This window comes from Suncus etruscus, chromosome 5, assembly GCF_024139225.1.
Source record: "Suncus etruscus isolate mSunEtr1 chromosome 5, mSunEtr1.pri.cur, whole genome shotgun sequence".
NCBI classification, from domain to species: Eukaryota; Metazoa; Chordata; class Mammalia; order Eulipotyphla; family Soricidae; genus Suncus; species Suncus etruscus.
In genome coordinates this window covers 82,995,219-83,021,757 of record NC_064852.1, presented here as the reverse complement: position 1 = coordinate 83,021,757, position 26,539 = coordinate 82,995,219, and the positions used below count along the sequence as shown (strand labels likewise).

Here is a 26,539-nt window from a genome sequence, read left to right as displayed (position 1 = left end):
ACATGCTCACTTTGACAACGTATGATAGAGGTATTCAGAACTCTTGTGGTGGAGCACCATAGAGAAGGTTGGACCAATTTATCTCTGGGGAATTTTTGATGATAAGGATGAAAATGATAATAAAAACTTTCAGGACAGCAAGTTCACTTCAGTCTTCTTTAAGCAAATGTATTATGAATACTTCCAAAATAGTAAGAATGGTGACAGATATTATTACTACTTTAGCTATTCCAGAAATATATACAGGACATCACAAATGGAAGAAATTTTTGTTCTGCTTTGTCTTGCTTTGGGATCTCACCCTGCAATGCTCAGTGACTACTCCTGACTTCACACTCAGGAATCACTTCTGGCAGAGCCTCTCCAGATGCCAGGGATTGAATTTGATTGGCCACTGACAAGGCAAGCACCTTAACTGCTGTACTCCATTTACCAAATGAAAACATTTTGAAGTCAAAGTAAAAAAGGGAAAGAGAGCTGTGAGTAGCACCCAAGCTCCACTGGTTTTGACTTCCCTCAAAAACAACAACAACAACAACAACAACAACAACAAGATAGTATATTTTCATACATAGCTAACAATAACAATTCATATTAAATATCCCTTTTTGTTATAGATATTTTTAAATTTTTCTTTTTAATTTGATCTGTCAAATTACATAGAGATGCATTTTATTTTAGTAAACTAGTAGATGATATGTGGTATGTTACTTTTCCCACTCCAAATGTATTCTTCATTTTCTGCTACATTAATTTTATTGAAATACCATTTTCTCATTGTTACTTTTCTAATAAAAAGCCATCTGGTAGTTTTGAACTGCCTACAGAAAAAAATAGTTTTATTATGCACAGTTAGTCTTTTCCTAAATAAAATTCCACAGCCCTTCAAGTTAAACTTTCTATTACTTCCACTAAGAATTTCTCTATTGTAATGACTTATGTTTCTGTTTTACACACATAATGTTTTGACTATTTTTCTGTGATATACAATTTTGTTTTTTTAAAGCAAATAAATAGCATTGAAGAATAAGGCTTTTATAAATATCTACAAATAATTAGATAGTCTTCGAATGGTAAAACTGAATTTTTTATTCTTATGTATGAGCATCTAATGACTTAATTTTAATGAAAAGAATATGATAGAAATGAGGGTGTGTAACTTTAGGATTAAACATACAAAGATGATTTTCCTTGCCCTCTTATTTAACCAACACAGGGCGCTATTGACTGCAATGACATGAAGATACTCAACTACTCAGATTAGGAGAAGATCATGTGGACAGGAATTGAAGCTATGTTTTAATAGCCATCATGAATCACTTGCCAATAACCACAAGAGTGAACCTTCAAGAAAATTGATTCTTGGCTTCTGTAAGATAATTGAGTCCCATAAAATGTCTTGACAACATCCTTTGTAAAATCCTAAGTTTAACATCCCAACTAAGTCATTTCAAAATTTCTGACCCATAGAAAATAGAAGATAAAGATATATGTAATTATTTTCCACTGTTCATTTTCTTGGATTTTATATTTCCTATTTTTGTTTACTTTATGGAAGGTGGGAATTATCTAAATAAATAATGATGATTCTTAAGTTTGGGAATACATTGAAATAAAATAACTACTGTTTTCCTTTGTCTCTCTTTTCCCTTAGGGATATTAGTGGTTACTTTTATTAAATATGTAAATATGGGGCCAGAGAGATAGCATGGAGATAAGGCATATGCCTTTCATGCAGAAGGATGGTGGTTCGAATCCCAGCGTCCCACGCCTGCCTGCCAGGGGCAATTTCTGAGCATAGAGCCAGTAGTAACCCTTGAGCGCTGCCAAGTGTGACCCAAAAACCAAAATAAAAATGTAAATTATATTTATAAATTATATTCTTAAAATATTGGTCATGACAATATTTCCAGTTTTTAAGTTAGAGATAACCAAGAAACTTATATAATTAATTTATATTTAAAGTAAAAGAGCCTTATTCCATCACAGAATCTATTGTCTTCTCTTCCCAACCACTGTGGACTCTTTTCTGCTTTGAAATGGTCTATCTTTCTCCCAAATAAATGGAATATTATACCTTAATTACGGTTATTTCAGGTCCATTCTCCTTGGCAATTCCCTCCCTAATCATCCTAAGCAATGTAAAAAGCAATAATTTTATTAGTGAACTTGACATGCAGCAGTTTATTTTCACACTTGTGCCACTTAGTAGATGAATAGTAATTCAATTTCTGCTTAAGTAAATGTCATGTCATTTACCAGAAATATCTTCCTATGTCTTTTCTAGGTCCTGGAGACTTAATACAGAGGCCTTGGGTATTGTTTATTTAATTTAGAAATGATTCAGTGAGAATTCCTGAGTCATTGTTATTTGTTAGTTTCTAAGTACCAAATGGGTCATCGTATATTAATATACCAAAAGAATCATTCTTTTTCAAACTTCACTTTGTGGGACACCCAAATCTAGAAGAATTTCAAATTCTATTACTTGTACTCACACATAAAAATGATGCACTATTCTTAGTACTTTTTCATTTATCAATACAAGAGCTGAGAGATAAAAATCTAGAAATAGCTTTCTATATTAAATAAGGTATAATGATAAAAAATTAGTGATCAGTGATGAAGAACATTTGTTTAAAATATCTTTATAAGATTTTATATTATATTTCATAATGTTTTAATAAAACTGAAAACGTGAAAATAAAACATGACAACTATTTTAAAGCATTTATAAAAATTTAACAGTCTATACTGACTGCTATAGTTATAATATATTGATTATTGAAACAAATACAAACATAAACGAGCTTTTGGTTGAATATGTATTTTCATTTCATTTTTTTACTAAAAATCAGAGAAATGTTTTCATTACTTACTACTAGGTTTCCAATCACCATCACCATCATGAACACAGTAAGGCACATGGTTTGACCAGCGACCTCCATGCAGTCCCACATGGTCTCTATCCACTCTCCGCACAGCACTCGGAACACAATCAAGAAGGAGTGGAAGAAGTCATGCATGTGCCAACGTGGGAGTTCACAGTCATTGGAGATCTTGCAGACACATTCTTTGTAGCTTTTACCAAAGAGTTGCATGCCCACCACAGCAAAAATGAAGACGATGATGGCCAACACCAAAGTGAGGTTACCCAGAGCTCCCACAGAATTGCCAATGATCTTTATTAGCATGTTCAGTGTTGGCCAAGATTTGGCTAACTTGAAAACTCGGAGCTGGAATTAAAATCAAGAAGGTTGTTATCAATTTACCCTTTAAAGAATTTATGTACAAGATAAATTGTTTCAAAAGCAACAAATAGCAGGGACATAGTTGTTTTTTGACTAAGCATTATTTGGCAATATGTCAACTGTTTGATATTACAAGATATTTTTTATTTAGGATTAGTATATATTTCAACAAAATATTAGCACTTTAATAATTAGATGCACTAACAAGTTCCAGAATTTTACATAAGATTTTTATTATATCATTTGTTTTATGGTAAAAAACTGAGATAACTAGGATTAATAGGAATTATTGTCAGGCACTTTTTGAGAAGCAAAGATTTCATTTTTTATAGTCTATAGGCAATAAATTTTTGTTAGTGTACCTGAAAAACTATTGAAATATACAATACAAACCAAATTGACACCTAAATTATTATAAGAGCAAAACAACTAATCTCTCTAAATTTTTAGACTGATCATTGCTATACCATTAGACTATATTTTGAAGAATAGTCATTTTGAAAAATAAGTACTTGGACTGAAATTTTAAAGTCAAAATTTTATCAACATTTATGTCTTAAGTGATTTGTCTAAATCTAGTCTGTAAATGGATTTCTACCAGTGTAGAGAAGTCACATGTGACTTCACTTTTATTCATTTAGATATTTCTAAAATATCATTCAAGGTTAATTGTAGAAAAATTTTATTTCTGATGTGTTAGTAATTTCAGATATTAGTTAAGAGCATCTATATGAACTAAAAGAATGAATATGAGTATCAAATTGCTTAGTTTATTCCCACATGACAAATCTGGCATACAAACATGATATTGATGCTTATTTCTACAAAATGCATAACATCTAAAACATATTACTTGCAATACAATAATTTCTAGTATTTGTGATTATTTTATTTTCATTCTTCAGGTTCAAGTTATATACATATCTGTGAAGACTAAGGAAAAAGTATAGCTCTAATTATCTCAAATAAATTTAAATTTTGAATATTAAGAGCATTCTAAGCAGATTTTTCAATAAAGTTTTGAATATAAACATTTAAATAAATATCTTCAGTAATTTTATATAACTCATACTAAAAATAAATTATAAAACATAGAGACACTTAAAGTTATAACACAAAACAACAAAAATATTTAAGTGAAAGTGTTTCAAATGTTTCTTTTCTCAATTAATAAATATTAATAAATAGGAAATGAAGAGCCAAATCAAAAGATAATTTATTAATAATGGAAGTGCTCTTCCATTATAAGTGGATATAGTGACTTATTTATCTGTTGACAAAGCATATTTGTGAAAAACTCCTTTCTAGTCTCAATTCTTGGCTTTTGTGGATCAATGAACAACCCCATAATTCCTGAACGATGAGAAAACTATAACTTTTGAATTTTCATAACATACTAGCTATCTTAGATACCAATCATGTTAAGCAACTCTAGACACACACACACACTATTGTGCACCTCATTGAGATTTAGATTTATGTATGACTACATTTCTTCCCTTTTTGAGAACCTTAGTAGTTACTGAGAAATGTTGACTCTCCATGTGAATAAACTTTATCTCTAAAATCTAAGATGAACAAGAATTTACTATCATGTTTTAGGCCTATTCAGTTTATTTTAGAAATATATTAAAATAATACTATATAGAAAATCTTAAAAAAATTAGTAGATAAAAGTCAAATCAATTATAAAAACATTAAAGAGAGTCTCAGTTAACTTACCAGTCGAAAAGATCTGAGAACTGATAGTCCTTCAACATTTGCCAAGCCAAGTTCCATTAAACTAAGGCTCACAATGAAACCATCAAAAATATTCCAGCCTTCTTGAAAGTAATAATATGGATCCATAGCAATTATTTTGAGAAACATTTCTGCTGTAAATATTCCCGTGAAGACCTAAATGAGAAATATTGTTTATAACACGAATAGTCTAGAAACATACTTATTAACAAATTATTTCCAACAAATCAACATTAAAATCTGAATTAAAATTTTGTCTTAGGCCTAGCACATAAGCACCCTCATCTATTTATTTAGGTTTTATAAAGCATTGAATAAATAATTTAGATAATAAAATCAACATTCTAATTTAATATTATCTTTATGTTTCAGCTGACTCACAGTAGCTATTTATCTTTTTTGTTGTTGTTGTTTGTTTGTTTTGTTTTTGGACCACACCAGGTGATGCTCAGGGGTTACTCCTTACTATGTGCTCAGAAATTGCTCCTGGCTTGGGGACCATCTGGGATGCCAAGTTATTGAACTGTGGTCTGTCCTGAGTCAACCCTGTGCAAGGCAAATGCCCTACTGCTGTGCTATCCCTCGGCCCCTTTTTATTCTTTTTTATCTTTGCCTTTTATCTTTCTTGTCTTGGAAATGTACTCCAAAGATTAGTTGTAATTGGCATCTTCCCACAAGAAATGACATAGATTATTTTGGTAGTAATAAACAGTCACTACTAACATATTAGGTAATAATATTTCTTAAACAAAATGTGTTTTAAATGTACCTGACCAAGGAATAGCAACATTTAAATTATCTTTTTAAACAACTATTTTAAACTTTTTTAAAAACACCTCTACATCTTTAGGCATAGTTCCATATCCCTTACTCATTATTTGTTTTATAGAGATAAAAGAATTTAGAGAACCTGAATTCATTATCATATATATATATATATATATATATATATATATATATATATATATATATATATATATATATGTTTTGAGGGGTTATTTTGTTTTTTTGTTTTTGATTTTTGTTTGTTTGTTTGGTCACACCTGGTGGTACTCAGGAGTTACTCCTGGCTCTGTGCTCAGAAGTCACTCCTGGATAGCTCAGGGAACCATATGAGATGAAAGGATTCAACCAGGGTTCATCCTGTTGTTGGCCGCGTGCAAGGCAAACGCTTCACTGCTATGCTATCGCTATGGCGCATATATATATGCATATATATGCATATATACACATATATATATGCCAAACTAATTGCATTTCTATTGTGTCCTTTGTCTTATTAAAATGTTTTGGGGCTGACTTGCAAAAAAGCGAACTTAGACCCCCAGTTAACATCATGTACGAAGGTAAAATCCAAATGGATTAATGACATCGATATCAGTATCAGACCTGAAACCATAAGGTATATAGAACAATACGTAGGTAAAACACTCCATGACATTGAGACTAAAGGCATCTTCAAGGAGGAAACTGCACTCTCCAAGCAAGTGAAAGCAAGAGATTAACAGATGGGAATATATTAAGCCGAGAAGCTTCTGCACCTCGAAGAAATAGTGCCCACGATACAAGAGCCACCCACTGATTGAGAGAAACTATGCATCCATTACCCATCAGATAAGGGGTTAATATCCAAAATATACAGGGCACTGACAGAACTCTACAAGATAAAAAACATCTAATTCCATTAAGAAATGGGGAGAAGAAATGGACAGACACTTTGATTAAAAAGAAATACAAATGGCCAAAAGGCACATGAAAAAATGCTCCACATCACTAATCATCAGGGAGATGCAAATCAAAACAACTATGGGGTACCTCCTCACACCACAGAGATTGGCACACATCACAAAGAATGAGAACAAGCAGTATTGGCGGGGATGCAGTGAGAAAGGAACTCTTATCCACTGCTGGTGGGAATACCGACTAATTCAACCTTTCTGGAGAATGATATGGAGATTCCTCCAAAAACTGGAAATTGAGCTCCCATACGATCCAGCTATACCACTCCTAGGAATACACCCTAGGAACACAAAAATACAATACAAAAAAAAAAAAAACCCTTCCTTACACCTATATTTATTGCAGCACTATTTACCATAGCAAGACTCTGGAAACAATCAAGATGCCCTTCAACAGATGAATGGCTAAAGGAACTGTGGAACATATACACAATGAAATATTATGCAGCCGTCAGGAGAGATGAAGCCATGAAAATTTTCTATACATGGATGTACATGGAATCTATTATGCTGAGTGAAATAATTCAGAGAGAGAGAAAGATGGAGAATGGTCTCACGCATCTATGGGTTTTAAGAAAAATGAAAGACATTTCTCAACAATTTTCAGAGACAAAAGAGAGGAGGGCTGGACGTTACGGCCCACCTCAAGAAACTCACCACAAAGATGATGAGTTTAGTTAGAGAAATAACTACATTATGAACTATGAGGGAAATAGAAAACCTATCTAGAGTACAGGTAGGGGCGGGGAGGAGAGGAGGGATATTTGGGACATTGGTGATGGGAATGTTACACTGGTGATGGGTGGGTGTCATCTTATATGACTGAAACCCAAACAAAATTATGTTTGTGAGCAAGGTGTATAAATAAAATATTAAAAAATAAAATAAAAAATGTTTTGGGGCTGGAGCAGTGGTGAAGGTGGTAGGGCATTTGCCTTGCATGTACTAACCTAGGACACACTGGGGTTTGATCCCCAGGCATACTGTATGGTCTCCCAAGCCAGGGGTGATTTTTGTATTAATATATTTATTTAAACACCTTGATTTACAATATGATTGTACTTGGGTTTCAGTCATGTAAAGAACACCCCCCTTCACTGGTGCAACAGTCCCATCACCAATGCCCCAAATCTCCCTCTTCCCCACCCCACCCCCACCTGTACTCTAGACAGGCTTGCCACTTCCCTCATTCATTTACATTGTTATGATAGTTCTCAGTGTAGTTATTTCTCTAACTGCACTCCTCACTCTTTGTGGTGAGATTCATGTCAAGCTCTGGACCTTCCAGCCCTCCTCTCTTTGTCTCTGAGAATTATTTCAAAAATGTCTTTTATTTTTCTTAAAACCCATAGATGAGGGAGACTATTCTGTGTCTATCTCTCTCCCAATGACTTACTTCACTCAGCATAATAGATTCCATGTACATCCATGTGTAGGAGAATTTTATGACTTCATCTCTCCTGACTGCTGCATAATGTTCCATAGTTTCTTTAGCCATTCATCCGTTGAAGGGCATCTTGATTGTTTCCAAAGTATGGCTATTGTAAATAGTGCAGCAATGAATATAGGAGTGAGGAAGGGATTTTTGTATTGTATTTTTGTGTTCCTAGGGTATATCCCTAGGAGTGGTATAGCTGGATCGTATGGGAGCTCACTTTCCGGGTTTTGGGGGAATCACCATATCGTTTTCCATAAAGGTTGGACTAGATGGCATTCCCACCAGCAGTGAAAAAGAGTTACTTTCTATCCACATCCCCACCAGCACTGCTTGTTCTCATTCTTTGTGATGTGTGCCAATCTCTGTGGCATGAGTTGGTACCTCATAGTTGTTTTGATTTGCATCTCCCTGATGATTAATGATGTGGAGCATTTTTTCATGTGCCTTTCGGCCATTTGTATTTCTTTTTAATTAAAGTGTCTGTTCATTTTTTTCTCCCCATTGTTGATGGGGTTAGATGTTTTTTTTTCTTGAAAAGTTCTGTCAGTGCCCTGTATATTTTGGATATTAGCCCCTTATCTTATGGGTATTAAGTGAATAGTTTCTCCCACTTAGTAGGGGGCTCTTGTATCCTGGACACTGTTTCCATGAGGGGCGATTTCTGAGTGCATAACCAGGAGTAATCCCTGAGCGTTACCAGGTGTGACCTCCCCCCAAAAAAGTGAATAATGTTTTATTCTGATAACTTAAATTTTGTTATATGTAACTTTGGGACTTCTCAGGATTACCCCCACCTCAAATACCCTATTCAACTTCTTTCTCCTTCTGGCTACTTCTTATTTGGGTTTTTTTTAGGAACCATCAGCTACTCAGTCCTCGGAGATTCCTCAAAAAACTGGAAATTGAACTCCCATATGATCCAGCAATGCCACTCCTAGGAATATACCCTATTAACACAAAAACACAATACAAAAATACCTCTGCACTCCCATGTACATTGCAGTTATATTTACAGTAGCCAGAATCTGGAAACAACCCAGATGCCTGACAACACATGAGTAGCTAAAAAAACTGTGCTACATATGCACAATGAAATACAATGGAACTGTCAGGAAAAACGAAGTTAAAAAATTTTCCTATACATGTATGGACCTGGAAACTATTACACTGGCTGGATATGGAGACTATTATGCTTAGTAAAATAAGTAAGAGGGAGAGAGATAGACATAGAATAGTCTCATCTGTGGTATTTAAGAAAAATAAAAGCCAGCATGGTAATAATACCCAGAGATAATAGAAATGAGGGCTGGAAGGACCAGGCAATGATTTGAAGCTTACCACAAAGATTGGTGAGTGCATTTAGAGAAATAACTATACCAAAAACTATCATGACAATGATAGTGAGTGAGAGAAATAGAATGCCTGTCTTGAAGACAGGCAGAGGGTAGAGGAGGAGGAAGATGGGGGGTATTGGTAGCAGAAAGATTGCATTGGTGAAGGAGGGGTGTATTGGTGAAAGGGGGGTATTCTTCTTATGACTGAAACCCAACTATAAACATGTTTGTAACCATGTTGCTTAAATAAAGATATTAAACAAGTATAAATGAAAAAGTTACATGAAAAAATCCTTGTACTTTTTATTCTCTGTTTAAAAAGTTAGAAAAAAATATATATATATAACGTAAATAGAACTTAAAACTATCACTTGGGTTATCAAAGAAACTTTCCATGGATTTTACTTCCCATTCTACCTACCACTACAGACCTTGTTTAAGAGTTTAATTTCTTTGAGGTTTTGTGGCTTCATATATACTCATTAATTCTACTTCTAAATCTGATTTTATCAACTCATAATAAGTATAAATTATGGGGCTGGAGGGTGGCACAAGGGATAAGGCGTCTGTCTTGCCTACTCTAGCCTAGGACGGACCATGGTTCTATCCTTGGTCGCCCAAGCCAGGAGCGCATAGCCAGGAATAACTCCTGAGCATCACTGGGTGTGTCCCAAAAACCCCCCAAAAATCACTTTAACCAATTTCAACAATGTAGACATCATGTGCTTATCTTGGGTTTGTAATATAAATATATGTATATATATCCTGCTTGCCAGTTAGGAATTTTTCATTATTTTTATTGCTTTATTATTATTATATTTCATATTCTTAGATATGATTCCTACATCTCAAATTAACTTATCAGTTGTTAGAAATTAGCATCTCTAACAAATCACCCAACATTGTATATTTTTAGGAATCATTCTTTCTTTTTCTAATGAAATTACATAGTGATTTTAATGTTTTTAATTCAAGCTTGTCTTTTGAGCTCTGGAATTACACATCCAATTATGCACCTTGTTTTCATATTTGTTTTTTGGGCCTGACCTGTTCATACCCAAGAATTTCTCTTGATTATATCCTTAGGACAATTATTCCAAGGAAAATATTATTACATTTATTTCTAAGTAAAATTATTTTATTTGGCAATTAAAATATTAAAATATTTGGCATTCTTTAACTGTAATATATGTTTGCTATCATGAAAATACAGGTATATTGATGTCTAGGTATACATATGAGTAATTAATCTTAACTTCAAAGTTATATGTGAATTTATGAAATAAATCACATTTCTCTCTAAAAGAAGAACTTTAGTGAGTCTTACCAAGTTCCCAACTGACAGTACATTGCTGAACTGCTCTGTCATGGGATAGTGCTCCATGGCCATGAAGAGTGTATTTAAGACAATACAGATGGTGATAGCCAGATCAACAAATGGGTCCATCACAACCAGGTTGACTATATGTTTCACCTTTAACCATGGTTTACAGCAGTCCCAAATCAAACACATGTTAGCAAATTTATACCAACAGGGTGGGCATTTCTGTCTGGATTCTTCAAGTTCTGGGGAAAAAGTTAGAGTATATATTAAAGTAGCTTACTTTTAATTAGGCAGCCTTGGATTTAATTGAAAAGTAATTTTAAATGATTTTAAATATCTAAACTTGTTAAAAGACATTATATATTAATCTAAGTGTGGAAGAAAAAATATACTAATAAAGGATTAATGGATATTAGAAACATATGCAAAGAGAAGGCTAGTAAATAATCCAAAGTTATATTGGCTAAATATGCTTTCCAAGATACTGCAGTAGTATGAAACTATTAGTAGATAATAGCACTTATTTTCAATGTTATTAGAAACTTGTGGATTAAGACGTGAATAAAGAACACTTAAAGTTGACTTGTGCTCCAGATACAAATAAAAAATTAAGTCAAATTTTTTGTTTTGGAAGATGGTCTGGATGGAAATCTTTACCAGTATTGCTCAATCTCAGTTTTTCAGGCCAGACATGTTTTTATTAGTTTCTGGCATATTAATAAGATTGTTTTGTCAATGTCTCCAATAATAATCAAAAAGTCTCCAGAACTGCATACTAAGCAACATTCTTTCTTTTTCCCTGTATTTCATAATATAACTGGAGGGCACAGATGAAGAGGAAATAGCTACCTTTAGAAAACAAGAACCTCACTATTAGCATAAAATTGTCTTACAAATAAGAATTTTATGGAAAATATGTAAACTTAGAAACTCTCATAGTATGCTAACTTCCATGCTTTAATATGAGTAACTATCATACCATAATTATAATATAAATTTTCATAGTTACATACATTTCCTTCAGAGAAACATGACTTCAAGTATCTCTAGTCAATAATTGGGAGAAAAAAGAAAAAAATGCACATACCTTTAGAGGTGATAATCAAAGTAATCAAATTTGTTAAATATTGCAAATAGTTTGGGAAAGAAAGTAAAAGTGAGAAATTATCTAATACCTTCTTTTGGTAAGAATGTCTCTTGATTTAAATTGTAAGAGGCTGCAGAACTTGCAATTATTTCCATTATTGTCTGCTTTACAAATCATTATAAGCACTGTCAAAATAAGACCACCACTTTCGGGCTGGAGAGATATAGTACAGCTGCATTTGTCAGGACCCAAGGTCCCCGGGGGTGCCTGCCAGGAGCTATTTCTGAGAAGATAGCCAGGAGTAACCTTTGAGCGACTCCGGGTGTGGCCCAATCAGCAAAAGAAAAAATAAAAAACTTGCATTCATTTCGGGGGTGTGGGAAAGAAAAAGGACCACCACTTTCTAAAAGTAGTGCAAAGATTTTCATCATCCATGGCATAAATTTCTTGGATAGTCCCTTGGGGTATTAGGTATTAGGTGAATTATTTCTCCAAAAATGGTGCAGCTTACTATGAACATAACTTTACAAAGAAGAAAGCAGCACATAGAATAACGTAACAGTAGACATTATCTCTTACTATAGCTATAAACACTATCTCTTTACTACAACTATAAACTTTCTACAAACTAACAATTACCTTTAAGTAAATTAATTTACTGCTTCTTTTTAATATAATTTTACTAGAGATATATTCTTCGATTATTTCTTTATGTATTAAAACCTCCAAGAGCACAGTTTATTTCTCTTTCCCATAAGCAATATATTTGAGCCATAAGTCAGAGAAAAATCTGCATTGAATTAATATGTAAATGTACATATAACTAATCTGTACTACTTTTATTTTAGATGCCTCTAAATAATGTTTATATAAAGATAAAATATTATAACTTTTAGCAAGCAATAAAATTGCATGACAAAATATTTTTGCTTATGTAAAGTTGGAATATATATTTTTAAATGTTACCTGCCATTTAATTGGTAAAAATAAGCAAATAGGAATTGTGTAAAAAAAATAATCAGAGGAAAGTTAAAGACAGGAATTTCAGCAGGAGTTGCTCATCTTGACACCAGGAAAAAGCGAAGCAAAGCTGTTTAAGTTCTAAAATAAAACCATTGAATTATTCATGCCAAAATAAAAAAAGAGAACCTCATACTTTGAAACAAAGCATTTAGGGTAGAACTACAACCATGTCTCCATTATTCCTATGTGAGTTATCCACACAAGCAAATATTCTTTCAGGGGTCTCAAACTCTATTTACCTAGGGGCCGCAGGAGGCAAAGTCGAGGTGATCCTTGAGTGCAAAGTCAGTAGTAAGCCTTGAACAAAACAAAACAAAAAATGATTCCTCTAGGGCAGGGCCACAAAATGTTGTACAGAGGGCTGTTTGCGGCCTGTGGGCCGCAAGTTTGAGACCCCTGGCAGGTCCTTTATTGACTCTCTTTATCCCCTCCCTGTAACTTGAATTCACCTTAACATTAAATCTCTTCAAGGGTGGGATCAACAAGTATTATATATTTCATCAGGTGCGGAGCATGCTTACTATGGCCCTAAACTGGGCTCATGTCCTGCCAAGCATCTTTGAGTGCAGTCCTGGAGGTTCTCAACAGCTTTAGGTCCAAGCTTGCCTGGATCCAAACAGGGTTCAAGTAGAATCCTTGATTCCTTGCTCATGACTCAGTTTGCCAAGAGCCAAAGGTGGGGCCACCTCCTTAACAAAAAGTAAATAATTCATTTTTTCCGCTCACTGATTTTCTCTAAATAATTCACTTTTCCCAGCTACTGGTTTTGTCAAGAAAGATGCTATTTGTTACATTGGAAAATGGTGAGTTGGCTGTAGTTTAAAAGGTAAAAAATTAAAGTTGCCAGCCGGATCAAAAAGCCTTAAATAAGGAAGGTTAAGCTTAGAAGAAAAGACCACCCACCAAAACAAACAAACGAACAAACAGACAGAAAAACAAACAGGTTAGGACAACTTAAGAAAAAATTATTTTCCACCATTATCAGGAACAATTGAAAGACAACATTGAAGACCACTCTAATATGAATTTGTGTGCTGGGTATACTTAATCAACATTGAGTGATGCCACATTCAAAATATTTAAGTATAATTAAAAAAAGAAAAGTAAGCTTTTTGTTTCTGAAGTTAGCTAAGGAAAAACAGTATAAAGTGTAGCCATTGTCCCTCACAAATATACAAAATAAAACACTGAATATTAATTAAAACCAAATACTCTTTGTCTCCTGTTTCCTAAGTAATACATGTTTCTTTTCTTTTCTTTTTTTTTTGGTTGTTTGTTTTGTTTTTTGGGCCACACCCGGTGATGCTCAGGGGTTACTCCTGGCTATGCACTCAGAAGTCGCTCCTGGCTTGGGGGACCATACAGGACACCGGGGGATCGAACCGTGGTCCGTCCTAGGCTAGTGCTGGCAAGGCAGACACCTTACCTCTAGCGCCACCACACCAGCCCCAGTTATTCATGTTTCTAAGGACACCTATCATGCTTGTCATCCTAAACAATTCCATGAGGCACTTCTTCATGAAAGGTGATGTTGGTGCACTTGTTTTGAATTTTTCATTTTAATTAGTGACAATTTTATTCAGTGTATGGGTGGATTTTATTTTTTGGAAGTCATTTCTTACATCAGCTCAAACTTAATGCTATTAGAAGTGCAAAGTAGGACTGTTGATTTAGACTTACCCTGTCTCCTTCTCTACTTCTTGCTTTAGGGAGCAGACATGCTGCTGACATCGGTAGCAGAACCACTGGCAGCTTCCTCTCAGTGGTTTTGCTATGGCAAGGAGCAGAAGACCAGTGAATCTTCAAAACATTTACCTGGAGGGACAGGGAGGAGCAAGCTACTGGCAGCTGGGGGAAGAGGGAGTGCAAGCTAATGCAGGTGAGGTTAGGGAAGAACGTACTGAGTTTAATATTCCAGAGAAATCAGTGAGAAGATTTCTGTTATTGCATTAGGACATTATGGATATTGGTGTATGTAATCTTGACATGGCTATAATATATGCCGTCATCTAGACTGTTAATTTTTTCTGTAAATTTTAGGTTTTTGGTACTCATATCATCATCCATGAGATCTTGGCATTCAGGCTGAAAACAATTATTTCAGAAATTTGTCTAGTAACTGGGGAAACTATAACTAGCAATAAGAAAGGCATAATAGGGGCCAGAGAGATAGCATGGAGTTAGGGTGTTTGCCTTGCATGCAGAAGGACGGTGGTTTGAATCCTGGCTTCCCATATGATCCAGGATGAATTTCTGAATGTAGAGCCAGGAGTTACCCCTGAGTGCTGCTGGGTGTGACCCAAAAACAAACAAACAAAATAAAGGCATAATATACACTTCACAAGCAGACACACATATAGGAGTGGTGAAGGTTGGTAGTTGTTTTAAAAGAGAAAGGAGCAGAAAGGGAAAGAAAGGTGAGAGGATGCACTTTATTATACGTTCCAGTATTGTCCAAGTAGTAGAAGTTGCTAGGCGAAATCTGCATTCACTTCAGCATGAAAGGGAACAAACAGGTGAATTAACAAGAGAAAATATTAGGAAACAACAGTAATGATAATAGTTATTGACCTCCTACTAATGCCAGGCACAAGGTGGTTTCATAATGATGACTTATTTTATCCCTCCAGCAACCTTATGCATGAACATCAATCTCTCTGTTTTATTAATGAGGAAACTGAAGTTCAAAGTCATTCATTAGCACACTTAACACATCAGATAAGCAAAGAATGAATCACAGGTCGAGTTGACCCCAAAGTCTTTATTTGGGCATAATGAGATCTCTAAACAACAAGTCACAGAATCAGATACGATCCTCAACAAAAGAGAAAAGCTGAAATAATGTCATACTTGGTTAGAGAGAGACAAAAGTAGGACAACAAAATTTTGAAAACTTGGCTTTAAACCTAGTTGATATTTGTCATTTATTTTTCTAATTAATTCAAGGGTTTTAAAACTTATTTTTTAATCAGTTAATCCAATTCAATTGGCTTGCTTTTTTATAATAATGAACATTGGTCATGACATTTTTTTCAAAGTCATGTATTAAAAATTTCAAAGTTCAGAAATTAACATATAAAAAAGAATTTTCTATATGTACCTTGTACTTGCAAAAGCTTCTGAAGGCTAAATGTAAAAATACAATATGAAATAGTAGAATCTATTGTTATATCTGCCTGAATTTTGTATTCATTGAGTAGATGCAAAGGACATATGCTTGATAATAAGGGAGAAATATTTTTGGAAATTGTTTGTTTTTTTTTGGCATGTCTAAATGCCACCACATAGCTTGGAGCTGGGATTTTTGACTTACCTTCCATAGTATTGGTCAAAATACTGGCAATACTCATTGCTCTTTGCCTTGTTGCAGGATCTTCCAACAAATCCATGGAAACGTGATAAGAACTGGACCGTCTCTTTCTTATTTCTGTTTCAGTAGTAGTGCCCTAAAGTTAAATTTCAAATAAACTAATTATTATTTCTGAGCATAGCTATATCCAAAACATTTCTGAAAGAGATGGTACTTAGCTAACTGTTTTCTCAAAGAAAAGCATGAGGTGTGAAGAATTTTCAGATATAACTAATAACATGATATATGAAACATGACATGATATATAAATGTCATGATGACAGAATTTTCCTTCTTGAAAAATATTAGAAAAACAGTAGAGCCTCAAAATTCAGAGGTATCTTACCTAGATTTGCCATCAAAATGGACTTCTAAGTCCTCCACCTTGGAACTTTGATCTAGAAAGTTCAAGTTTATTACTGATTTATTAGCATGTTACCCAAACATATCATGGGCTTCAGAATGATATAATCTGCTTCTTAATTTACCTTAAGTTAAATTATTAGATATTTATAGACCTTTTTGCAAATTTAGACATTTTTAATGCAGGTAAAGATTGTTAAGATCTCCTAAAATGAATCAGTACTAAGTTCCTTAATTAGGAATTATAGTTATAAAATGTATTTTTTGGGGTGTTTGGGTCACACCGGCAGTGCTCAGGTGTTACGCCTGACTCTGCACTCAGAAATAGGTCCTGGCAGGCTCGGGGGACCATATGGAATGCCGGCATTTGAACCACCATCCTTTTGCATGCAAGGCAAACACCTTATCTTCATGCTATCTCTCCGGCCCCACATTGTTAATTTCTTAACATCCTTAATATTAAAATTAAAATGTATAACTCATAAAAATGTTTATATTATTAACAAAACAGTATGTATGTGCTTGTGTGCACACACACACACCTTATTCTTATTATTCAAACTTATCTACAGCAGTTAAGTCACTTTGCAAGTTCTAAATATATTTTTTCTGCTTTTCGGGTCACACCTGGCACTGCTGAGAGGTTTGTGCTCAGAAGTCACTCCTGATAGAAACGGAGGACCAGATGGGATGTGAGGATTCAAACCAGGATCTGTTCTGTGTTGGCCATTTGCAAGGCAAACGCCTTACCATTATGTTATCGCTCCGGTCTCTACAAATCCTGAATTTTTAACAAGGATACAATGCTTTGATATTTTTCATTTCCAGAATTAAGTAATCAAGATTTCAAAAGGCCTAAAAAGATATATGTGCTTCATGAAATCAAACAATAATTAGATTATTACAAGAAGTATGGATAAAAAATCAAGTATTTAAAAAGTATATATTTAATGCAATAATCTTTTAAACAGGCAGTCATATTAAGATCCTTAATATGAGTATTTATGCAATGCCCTGTGTTTATTTTGATTGTTGTGCTTATTAAGTTGTGCTTTTTAACTAGTAATAATAATTATACAGTAGGAATAATGATAAAGGAATTAATACTTCCAATTATAAACTATAAGTCTCAACTTGTTTTTTAATTAGTTTGTAAAAATCTGAATAGAAAAATTTGACAAAACTAATTCATAACACGATTGAATATATCCCCAGATTCAGCAAAGTTCACAGACCACTACCAAACCATCTAAACCACTACCACCACAGGCACTGTTACAGTTCCCTTCCCGGATGCTATTTGCATTGATCTCACCTCTGGTAGAAGCTGTCCAACAGGAGATGTGAGGGCAGAAGGACCACCCACAAGGGACACTACTCCATTGCAATCCACAGCGCTGTGCATCTTCCCATTCATGGGAAGGATGGGAAGTACCCTGGAGGCACGGCTGGCCTGGCTGACCGTACTGTGCCGTCGTTCCCCATGTCTGTGTGGCACAAACAGAGAGTCCCTACGGCTGTCATTGTCTTCAAAGGTGCTGTGCTCATCATCAGCAAAGTCATTCTCAGAGCCAATATCCTTTGTACGTCCTCTGAAGCTGAATAGGCTTGCCCTACTGTTGCGTCTTGGAGAGAAAAGTGAGCCACGTATGCTCAGTAAAGACTGTCACCAACAAAACAAGAAAATATATGAAACCAGAATTAACATTCTTAAAATTATTAGACCATCTATTTTAATTTGTTTACTTACCTAATCACAAGTTATTGAACAAATTTGTTCACTTATCTATGCACAAGTTATTGAACAGGTGTTATTGTGGGTACCTCAATAAATGCTTGTTTTCTGGCACTGAATTCATCTTTTCAGCTCTTTTTCCCTGTTCTCTCTTTAGTTTTAAAGTATCTGTCGATTTTTTTCCATTTTAACCAAGCCTTACATGGAAAATGCCACTTAACATTCTTTAGTTATATTATTTGGCACTTTGAACTGAAGTTTTTGTTAGAATCTTCTAAAAGCTAATTTTTTTGAAAAATTTCAATAAAAAGAATTTAATACACTTCTACATTTAGAGCCTTTCAAAAACAGTGAGATAGTGGTGGTAAGAAGTTGACACTATTGATAGGACTGCTGATGGAATATTTCATACTTGAAACTCAACTATGAAAAACTTTGCATATTGCAGTGCAGTGGTGAATTGATCAATCAAAAATAGTTAATTATCATAATCTGATGCAGATATTATGATTGAAGTAAATAAAGTTAAATTTAAGTGTCTCTTCTAGTACATGGAGACATTGTGTTTTTATTTTTACTTTTTGCATTGCTTATAACGAACTCAATTAATACATTAAACAAATTAAGCTGAAAGAACTATGATTAATTCCCTGTGATTTGCTCTTTGGTCTTCTTCTGGTGTCTGAGATATAATAAAATAGGGAATGCACTTGCCTTGCATTCAGCAGATCAAGGTTTAATCCTCTGCACCACATTTCTCCCCCTTTCCCAATTTAGTCAAGAATGATCTCAAATAGCAGAGTCAGGAATAGTCTCCGAGCAACAGGGTATATTCAAAATTAAAAAAAAAAATTGGAGGCTAGAACAATAGCACAGCAGGTAGGGCATTTGCCTTGAATGTGGCCAACCCGGGATTGTTCCTTGGTCTCATATATGGTCCCCCAAGTCTGCCAGGAGTAACTTCTGAGCTCAGAGCTGGGGAAACCCCTGAGTGATGCTGAGTGCCTCCATAAAAAAGAAAAGATAAAAGAAAAATGAAAAGGACCATATTTAAAAATTTGATTTTCATTAAGTATCTCATAAGATAACTTAAAAGGTTCCAAATGGCTGCATTGTTACTATTATGCATTTTTTCTTGATTTTTAAACTAAATTGCTAAGCATAATAAAACACTCCATTTATAACTAGTTTACTTTTCTTTTTATAAATTACTCCAATAAACACTTGCTCTTTGCTTTTCCAATATTTAATTCTGCTTCTTTTGATAGTCCTCTGATTATCCGTGACAAGATTATGACTGAGATTTAACCAAAGAGTATTTTATTCAAACAGCTGGCCATAACATGGTTCAAAATAAGTGTGAGACTGTGCTTGGATTTCTGACAATCACATCTTTCTTTGACAATTGATAAAGTTCAGAGAGGTCATAGAAAATAATTGTAATATCTAAATCTCAGTGGGTACTTAAAGATAATTTTGTACCTCGATATTTTTATATCCCTTGACCATCATTAAAGTATATGTCAAATTTTCTTTTAGCAAAATAATTATTATCGATATCTATAAGCATATATAAATTATAAAACATTTTAGACTATCTTATGACAATAATCCTATTCATTATGAGCAAGAAGAAACACTTAAAAAACTAATTGATCTGTTTATTCAAGATAGTTTTGATTTTGTATTTCTATGATTGTTTTATTCTATGTAAACTTCTTTAGTAAAGTTCTTTTCTTTTGTTGCTTTCCAAACATGCATATTATTTCAAAAGCACCAGCTTTCCTCCATTGGATAATTGAGTGTACATTCAAAATAGCTAGTATCTGGAAGCAACCCAAGTGCCTGAGAATAGATGAGAAAATAAACAATGGTACAGCTATGTAGTGGCATATTACACAGCTGTTAGTAAAAATGATGTAATGAAATTTGCTTATATATGGATGGATATAAAGTGTTATGCTTAGTGAAATGAGTCAGGTGGAGAGAGATGTACATAGTAATCACTCTCATGTGGTATATAAAAAGATAATATGGTAATAATATTCCTAAACAATAGAGACGATAGCCAGGAAAACTATTTCATGGTTGGAAACTTGAAAGAGCAGGGGAGTGTAGTTAGGGCAGAGAAGGGACCACTATACAATGAATGTCTTGAGTGATCATTCTGGACAAGAACTGGGTACTGAATGGAGATGAAGTTATATGTATGATATCCCTTTGCTAACAGCATTACAAAATAAGTATTACCTAAAGGAAAAAATGAGAGATAGTATATACACATATACATATATACATACATTCATGCAAATACAGAAGGAGAGAGAAACTATGTGTGCCATCAGGAGGTGGGGGGAGGAAAACTGTGGACATGGAAAAAGGAAATGTGCACTGGTTATGGCATACTCAATCTTGAACAAATTTGCAACTATATATTATGGTGACTTAATTAAAATTTATTAATCAAAATAGTAATTTTTTTAAAGTTACATTTCCATGATTGCAAAGAAAACAAAACTAAACAAATAGTACTAGATAAAAATGTAAAGCTTCTGTATTGTATGAGAAGTGAGACCAAGAGTAAAATGACATTTTATTTATTAGGAGAGATTATTTCCACACCACACATAAGACTGAATTAAGTTCCAAGATATATATATATAGTATATATATATATATATATACATATATATAATATTATATCTCTTCCAAAAACAACACCAAAAATGAAAAGAATAGAAATTTCTCAACAATGGGGCTGGAGCGGTGGTACAAGTTGTAGGGTGTTTGCCTTGCACGTGCTAACCTAGGACGAACTGCGGTTCAATTTCCCAATGTTCCATATGGTCCACCAAGCCAGGAGCAATTTCTGAGTGCATAGCCAGGAGTAAGCCCTGAGCGTTACCGGGTGTGGCCCAAAAACCACACACACACACACACACACACATGCATAAAAGAAATTTCCCAAAGACTATATAAGTATGATTAAGAAGCACATGAAAAAAATATTACCATTAATAATTATCAAGGAAATCCAAATCAAAATATCAGTGACCAAAAACAATAAGTGTAGGGAGGAAATGGTGTAAAATGATTTTTCATTCACTGAAATTGAACTGCTACCTGGTTCAACTACTTTGGAAAATTACTTATGATTTTAGACTTATCAAAACATTACAAATAGAACTTTAATGTAACCCATGGCTTTTGCTATTAGGTATTTTTTCTATGAACACAAAACATTGATCCAAAAATACCATATGCATACCTATGTTCATTGCAGCACTGTTTAATATTGCTAAGGTCTAGGAACAACCCAAATTTCTCAAAACAGTTAAACTGATAAAAAAAAATTGTGACAAATAAGCTCTATGAAAAAAGCTAAAAATTACAGTTTGTTACAACTTGGATTGAATTGGAGGATGTTATGCTATGTGAAGTAAAATATTAAAAGACAAATACTAGGTGACCTCTCTCATATATGAAATATAAAGAAACTAAACTAAGAAAAAGATTAGACTGTTCCAAATATAATAAAACCAGAGACATGATCAATACAACTGGAAACTGAGGGGACTATATTGGAGAGGAAGGGATATCTGGGATAATGGTGGCGGGACCTTGAAACAGTAATGGAGGGATTTGTGTGATGGCTGCTGCAACTGTTAAAACAGTAGCTTAAACAGCATTATAAACCTTAGTAAAATAAAATAGAGCATCTATATGGAATTTGTTTAAAAGAAAAATTTCTCTAATTTCAAGATACATTTGTATACTTAAATACTGATATTTTGAAATATAATGGAAACAGCCTAAATGTTCACCAACTGGTGACGAGATAAAGTTTTAATACATATATTCAATGGGATATTACTCAACTATTTAAAATAGATTAAAATATTATCTTTTATGACAACAGAGGTGTAGATTGATGTATTATGTTTAACAAAAGAAATCTGGGGCCCGGAGAGACAGCACAGCGGCATTTGCCTTGCAAGCAGCCGATCCAGGACCAAAGGTGGTTGGTTCGAATCCCGGTGTCCCATACGGTTCCCCGTGCCTGCCAGGAGCTACTTATGAGCAGACAGCCAGGAGTAACCCCTGAGCACCGCCATGTGTGGCCCAAAAACAAAACAAAACAAAAAAACAAAAGAAAAGTCAAGAACAAAACTCAAACAAGAATTTACTCCTTTTCACATCTGTAAATTAGGATGGATAACTATAAGGCCTACCTAGATCTTTTCCAATAGACTTCAGTTTATATTATATACTGCAATGTGCTGAGTTAATCACTACCACTATTATAAGTATTGTTCTTGTTATTGCTTTTTATGAAGTTTCACTACTAGAGAAATGATTTATTATTAAACTATGTCTGGGCATTAATTTAATATTAAGGAAAATTATGATCCAAATGCTAATGTTTCAACAGTTTATATTAGTATATATAACAGAGTCATTTAGCGAACATTTACTATACTTTTTTATAGTAATCTTTATTTTTTATATTTATTTTTTCCTTTATTTAAACTTCATGATTACATATATGATTGTGATTAGGTTTCAGTCATGTAAAGAACACCCCCCCTTCACCAGTGCAACATTCCCACCACCAATGTCCCAAATCTCCCTCCACCCCACCCCACCCCAACCTGTACTCTAGACAGGCTTTCCAGTTCCTTCATTTAGTCACATGATTATGGTAGTTCTCTGTGTAGTTATTTCTCTAACTGCACTCACCACTCTTTGTGGTGAGCTTCGTGAAGTGAGCGGGAAGTTCCAGCCCTCCTCTTATAGTCTCTGAGGATTGTTGCAAAAATGACTTTTATTTTTCTTAAAATCAATAGATAAGTGAGACTATTCTGCGTCTCTCTCTCTCTCCCTCTGACTTACTTCACTTAGCATGATAGATTCCATGTACACCCATGTATAGGAAATTTTCATGACTTCATCTCTCCTGACGGCTGCATAATATTCCACTGTGTATATGTACCACAGTTTCTTTAGTCATTTGTCTGTTGAAGGGCATCTTGATTGTTTCCAGAGCCTGGCTATTGTGAATAGTGCTGCAATAAATATAGGTGTGAGGAAGGGGGTTTTGTATTGTATTTTTGTGTTCTTAGGGTATATCCCTAGGAGTGGAATAGCTGGGTCGAATGGGAGCTCAATTTCCAGATTTTGGAGGAATCTCCATATCGCTTTCCATAGAGGTTGGAGACTATATTCCCACCAGCAGTGAATAAGAGTTCCTTTCTCTCCACATCCCTGCCAGCACTGATTGTTCTCATTCTTTGTGATGTATGCCAATCTCTGTGGTGTGAGATGGTATCTCATCGTTCTTTTGATTTGCATCTCCCTGATGATTAGTGACGAGGAACATTTTTTCATGTGCCTTTTGGCCATTTGTATTTCTTTTTTATCAAAGCGTCTATTCATTTATTCTCCACATTTTTTGATGAGATTAGATTTTTTTTTCATGTAAAGTTCTGTCAGTTCCCTGTATAATTTGGATATTAGCCCCTTATCTGATGGGTGTTGGGTAAATAGTTTCTACCACTCGGTGGGAGGCTCTTGTATCCTGGGTACTATTTCTTTTAAGGTGAAGAAGCTTCTCAGTTTAGTGTATTCCCATCTGTTGATCTCTGCTTCCACTTGTTTGGAAAGTGCAGTTTTCTTCTTGAAGATGCCTTTAGTCTCAATGCTATGGAGTTTGTTTTTTTTTTTTTTTACCGAAGTGTTGTTTTATATACCTTATGGTATCAGGTCTGATATCAAGGTCTTTAATCCATTTGGATTTTACCTTCGTACATGATGCTAACTGGGGGTTTATGTTCGCTTTTTTGCAAGTGGCTAACCAGTTCTGCCAGCAACACTTATTGAAGAGGTTTTGCCTGCTCCACTTAGGATTTCTTGCTCCTTTGTCAAAAATTAGGTAACTGTATGTCTGGGAACACTGTCTGAGAACTGAAGCCTATTCCACTGATCTGAGGGTCTGCCTTTTTTCCAATACCATGCTGTTTTGATAACTATTGCTTTGTAGTACAGTTTAAAGCTGGGGAAAGTAATGCCTCCCATACTCCTTTTCCCTAGGAGTGCTTTAGCTATTCGAGGGTGTTTATTGTTCCAGATGAACTTCATAAGTGTTTGATCCACTTCTTTGAAGAATGTCATGGGTATTTTTAAGGAGATCGCATTAAGCTGTATAATGCTTTGGGGAGTATTGCCATTTTAATGATGTTCATCCTGCCAATCGATGAGCAGGGTATGTGTTTCCATTTCCGTGTGTCCTCTTTTTATTTCTTGGAGCAGGGCTTTATAGTTTTCTTTCTATAGGACCTGCATGTCTTTGGTCAAGTTGACTCCAATATATGTGAGTTTGTGTGGCACTAATGTGAATGGGATTGCCTTCTTGACTTCTTCTCTTCCCTATCACTATGGTGTATAAAAAGGCCATTGATTTTGTGTGTTAATTTTGTAGCCTGCCACCGTGCTATATGAGTCTATTGTTCAAGAAGCTTTTTGGTAGAGTCTTTAGGGTTTTCTAAGTAGAGTATCATGTCATCTGCAAACAATGAGAGCTTGACTTCTTCCTTTCCTATCTAGATTCCCTTGATATCTTTTTCTTGCCTGATTGCTATAGCAAGAACTTCCACTACTATATTAAAAAGGAGTGGTGAGAGTAGACAGCCTTGTCTTGTGCCAGAATTTAGAGGAAAGGCTGTTAGTTTTTCTCCATTGAGGATAATATTTGCCATTGGCTTCTGGTAGATGGCTTCAACTAGATTAAGAAAGGTTTCTTTCATTCCATCTTGCTGAGAGTTTTGATCAAGAATGGGTGTTGGACCTTATCAAATGCTTTTTCTGCATCTATTGATATGATCATCTGATTTTTTATTTTTCGTCTTGTTGATGCTGTGTATGATGTTGATAGATTTATGGATGTTAAGCCATCCTTGCATTCCTGGGTTGAAACCTACTTGGTCGTAGTGTATGATCTTATTGATGATGCGTTGGATCCTATTTGCCAGGATTTTGTTGAAGATCTTTGCATCTTTATTCATCAAGGATATTGGTTTGTAATTTTCTTTTTTGGTAGCATCTCTGTCTGGTTTAGGTATCAAGGTGATGTTGGCTTCATAAAAGCTGTTTGGGACTATTCCCATTTTTTCAATTTCATGGAAGAGCCTGGCTAAGATTGGTAATAGGTCCTCTTGAAGGATTTGAAAAAAATTTATTAGTAAATCTATCTGGACCTGAGCTTTTCTTTTTGGGCAGATGTTTGATTACAGTTTCAATTTCCTCAGTAGTGATACTGTGTTTAGATATGCTACATCCACTTTAAATGTTGAAGTTTATAAGTGTCCAGAATTTTTCCATTTCTTCTAGGTTCTCATTTTTAGTAGCATACAATTTCTCAAAGTAGTCTCTGATTACTCTTTGGATCTCTGCAAGATCTGTCGTGATCTCCCCCTTTTCATTTCTAATACAGGTTATCAGATTTCTCCTTCTTTCTTTCTTTGTGAGTTTTGCCAATGGTCTATCAATCTTGTTTATTTTTCCAAAGAACCAACTTCTGCTTTCATTGATCTTTCGGATTGTGTTTTGTTTTTCCACTTCATTGATTTCTGCTTTCCGCTTTGTTATTTCCTTCTGTCTCCCTATTTTTAGTTCCTTTTGTTGGTCATTCTCTAATTTTTTGAGCTGCGCCATTAAGTAATTCAGGTATGCCTCTTCTTCCTCACTGATGTGTGCTTGTAGAGCTATAAATTTTCCTCTCAGGACCGCTTTTGCTGTGTCCTATATATTCTGGCAGTTTGTGTCTTTATTATCATTTGTTCCCAGGAAAATTTTGATTTCCTTTTGATTTCATCTCGGACTCACTGTTTGTTCAGTAGCAGGGTGTTTAATTCCCGATTCTTAAAGTTTTTCTTCTGTGTGCCTTTGTAGTTCACATCTAATTTCAGAGCCTTCTGGTCAGCAAAGGTAGCCTGCAAGAATTCTATCCTTTTGATTTTATGGAGGTATGTTTTATGTGTCACCATGTAGTTTATTCTGAAGAATGACCCATGTACATTGGAGAATGTGTATCCAGGTTTTTTGGGATGGAGTGTCATATATATATATTAGTCCTCTTTCTTCCATTACTGTTTTCATGG

The 26,539-nt window shown here is 34.5% G+C and overlaps 1 protein-coding gene across 1 annotated transcript in view; it reads right to left on the bottom strand.

The window, feature by feature from the left end:
• LOC126009196 (sodium channel protein type 2 subunit alpha-like) overlaps window positions 1–26,539 on the bottom strand; it is a 178,870-nt gene that overhangs the window by 62,216 nt on the left and 90,115 nt on the right. Inside the window, exons 12-16 of the mRNA XM_049773565.1 lie at window positions 17,964–18,311; window positions 16,250–16,382; window positions 10,830–11,068; window positions 4,974–5,147; window positions 2,880–3,236 (exon numbers count right to left, since the gene is read on the bottom strand). Coding sequence (XP_049629522.1) covers window positions 2,880–3,236; window positions 4,974–5,147; window positions 10,830–11,068; window positions 16,250–16,382; window positions 17,964–18,311 — 1,251 coding nt within the window. The remainder of the gene's footprint in view (window positions 1–2,879; window positions 3,237–4,973; window positions 5,148–10,829; window positions 11,069–16,249; window positions 16,383–17,963; window positions 18,312–26,539) is intronic.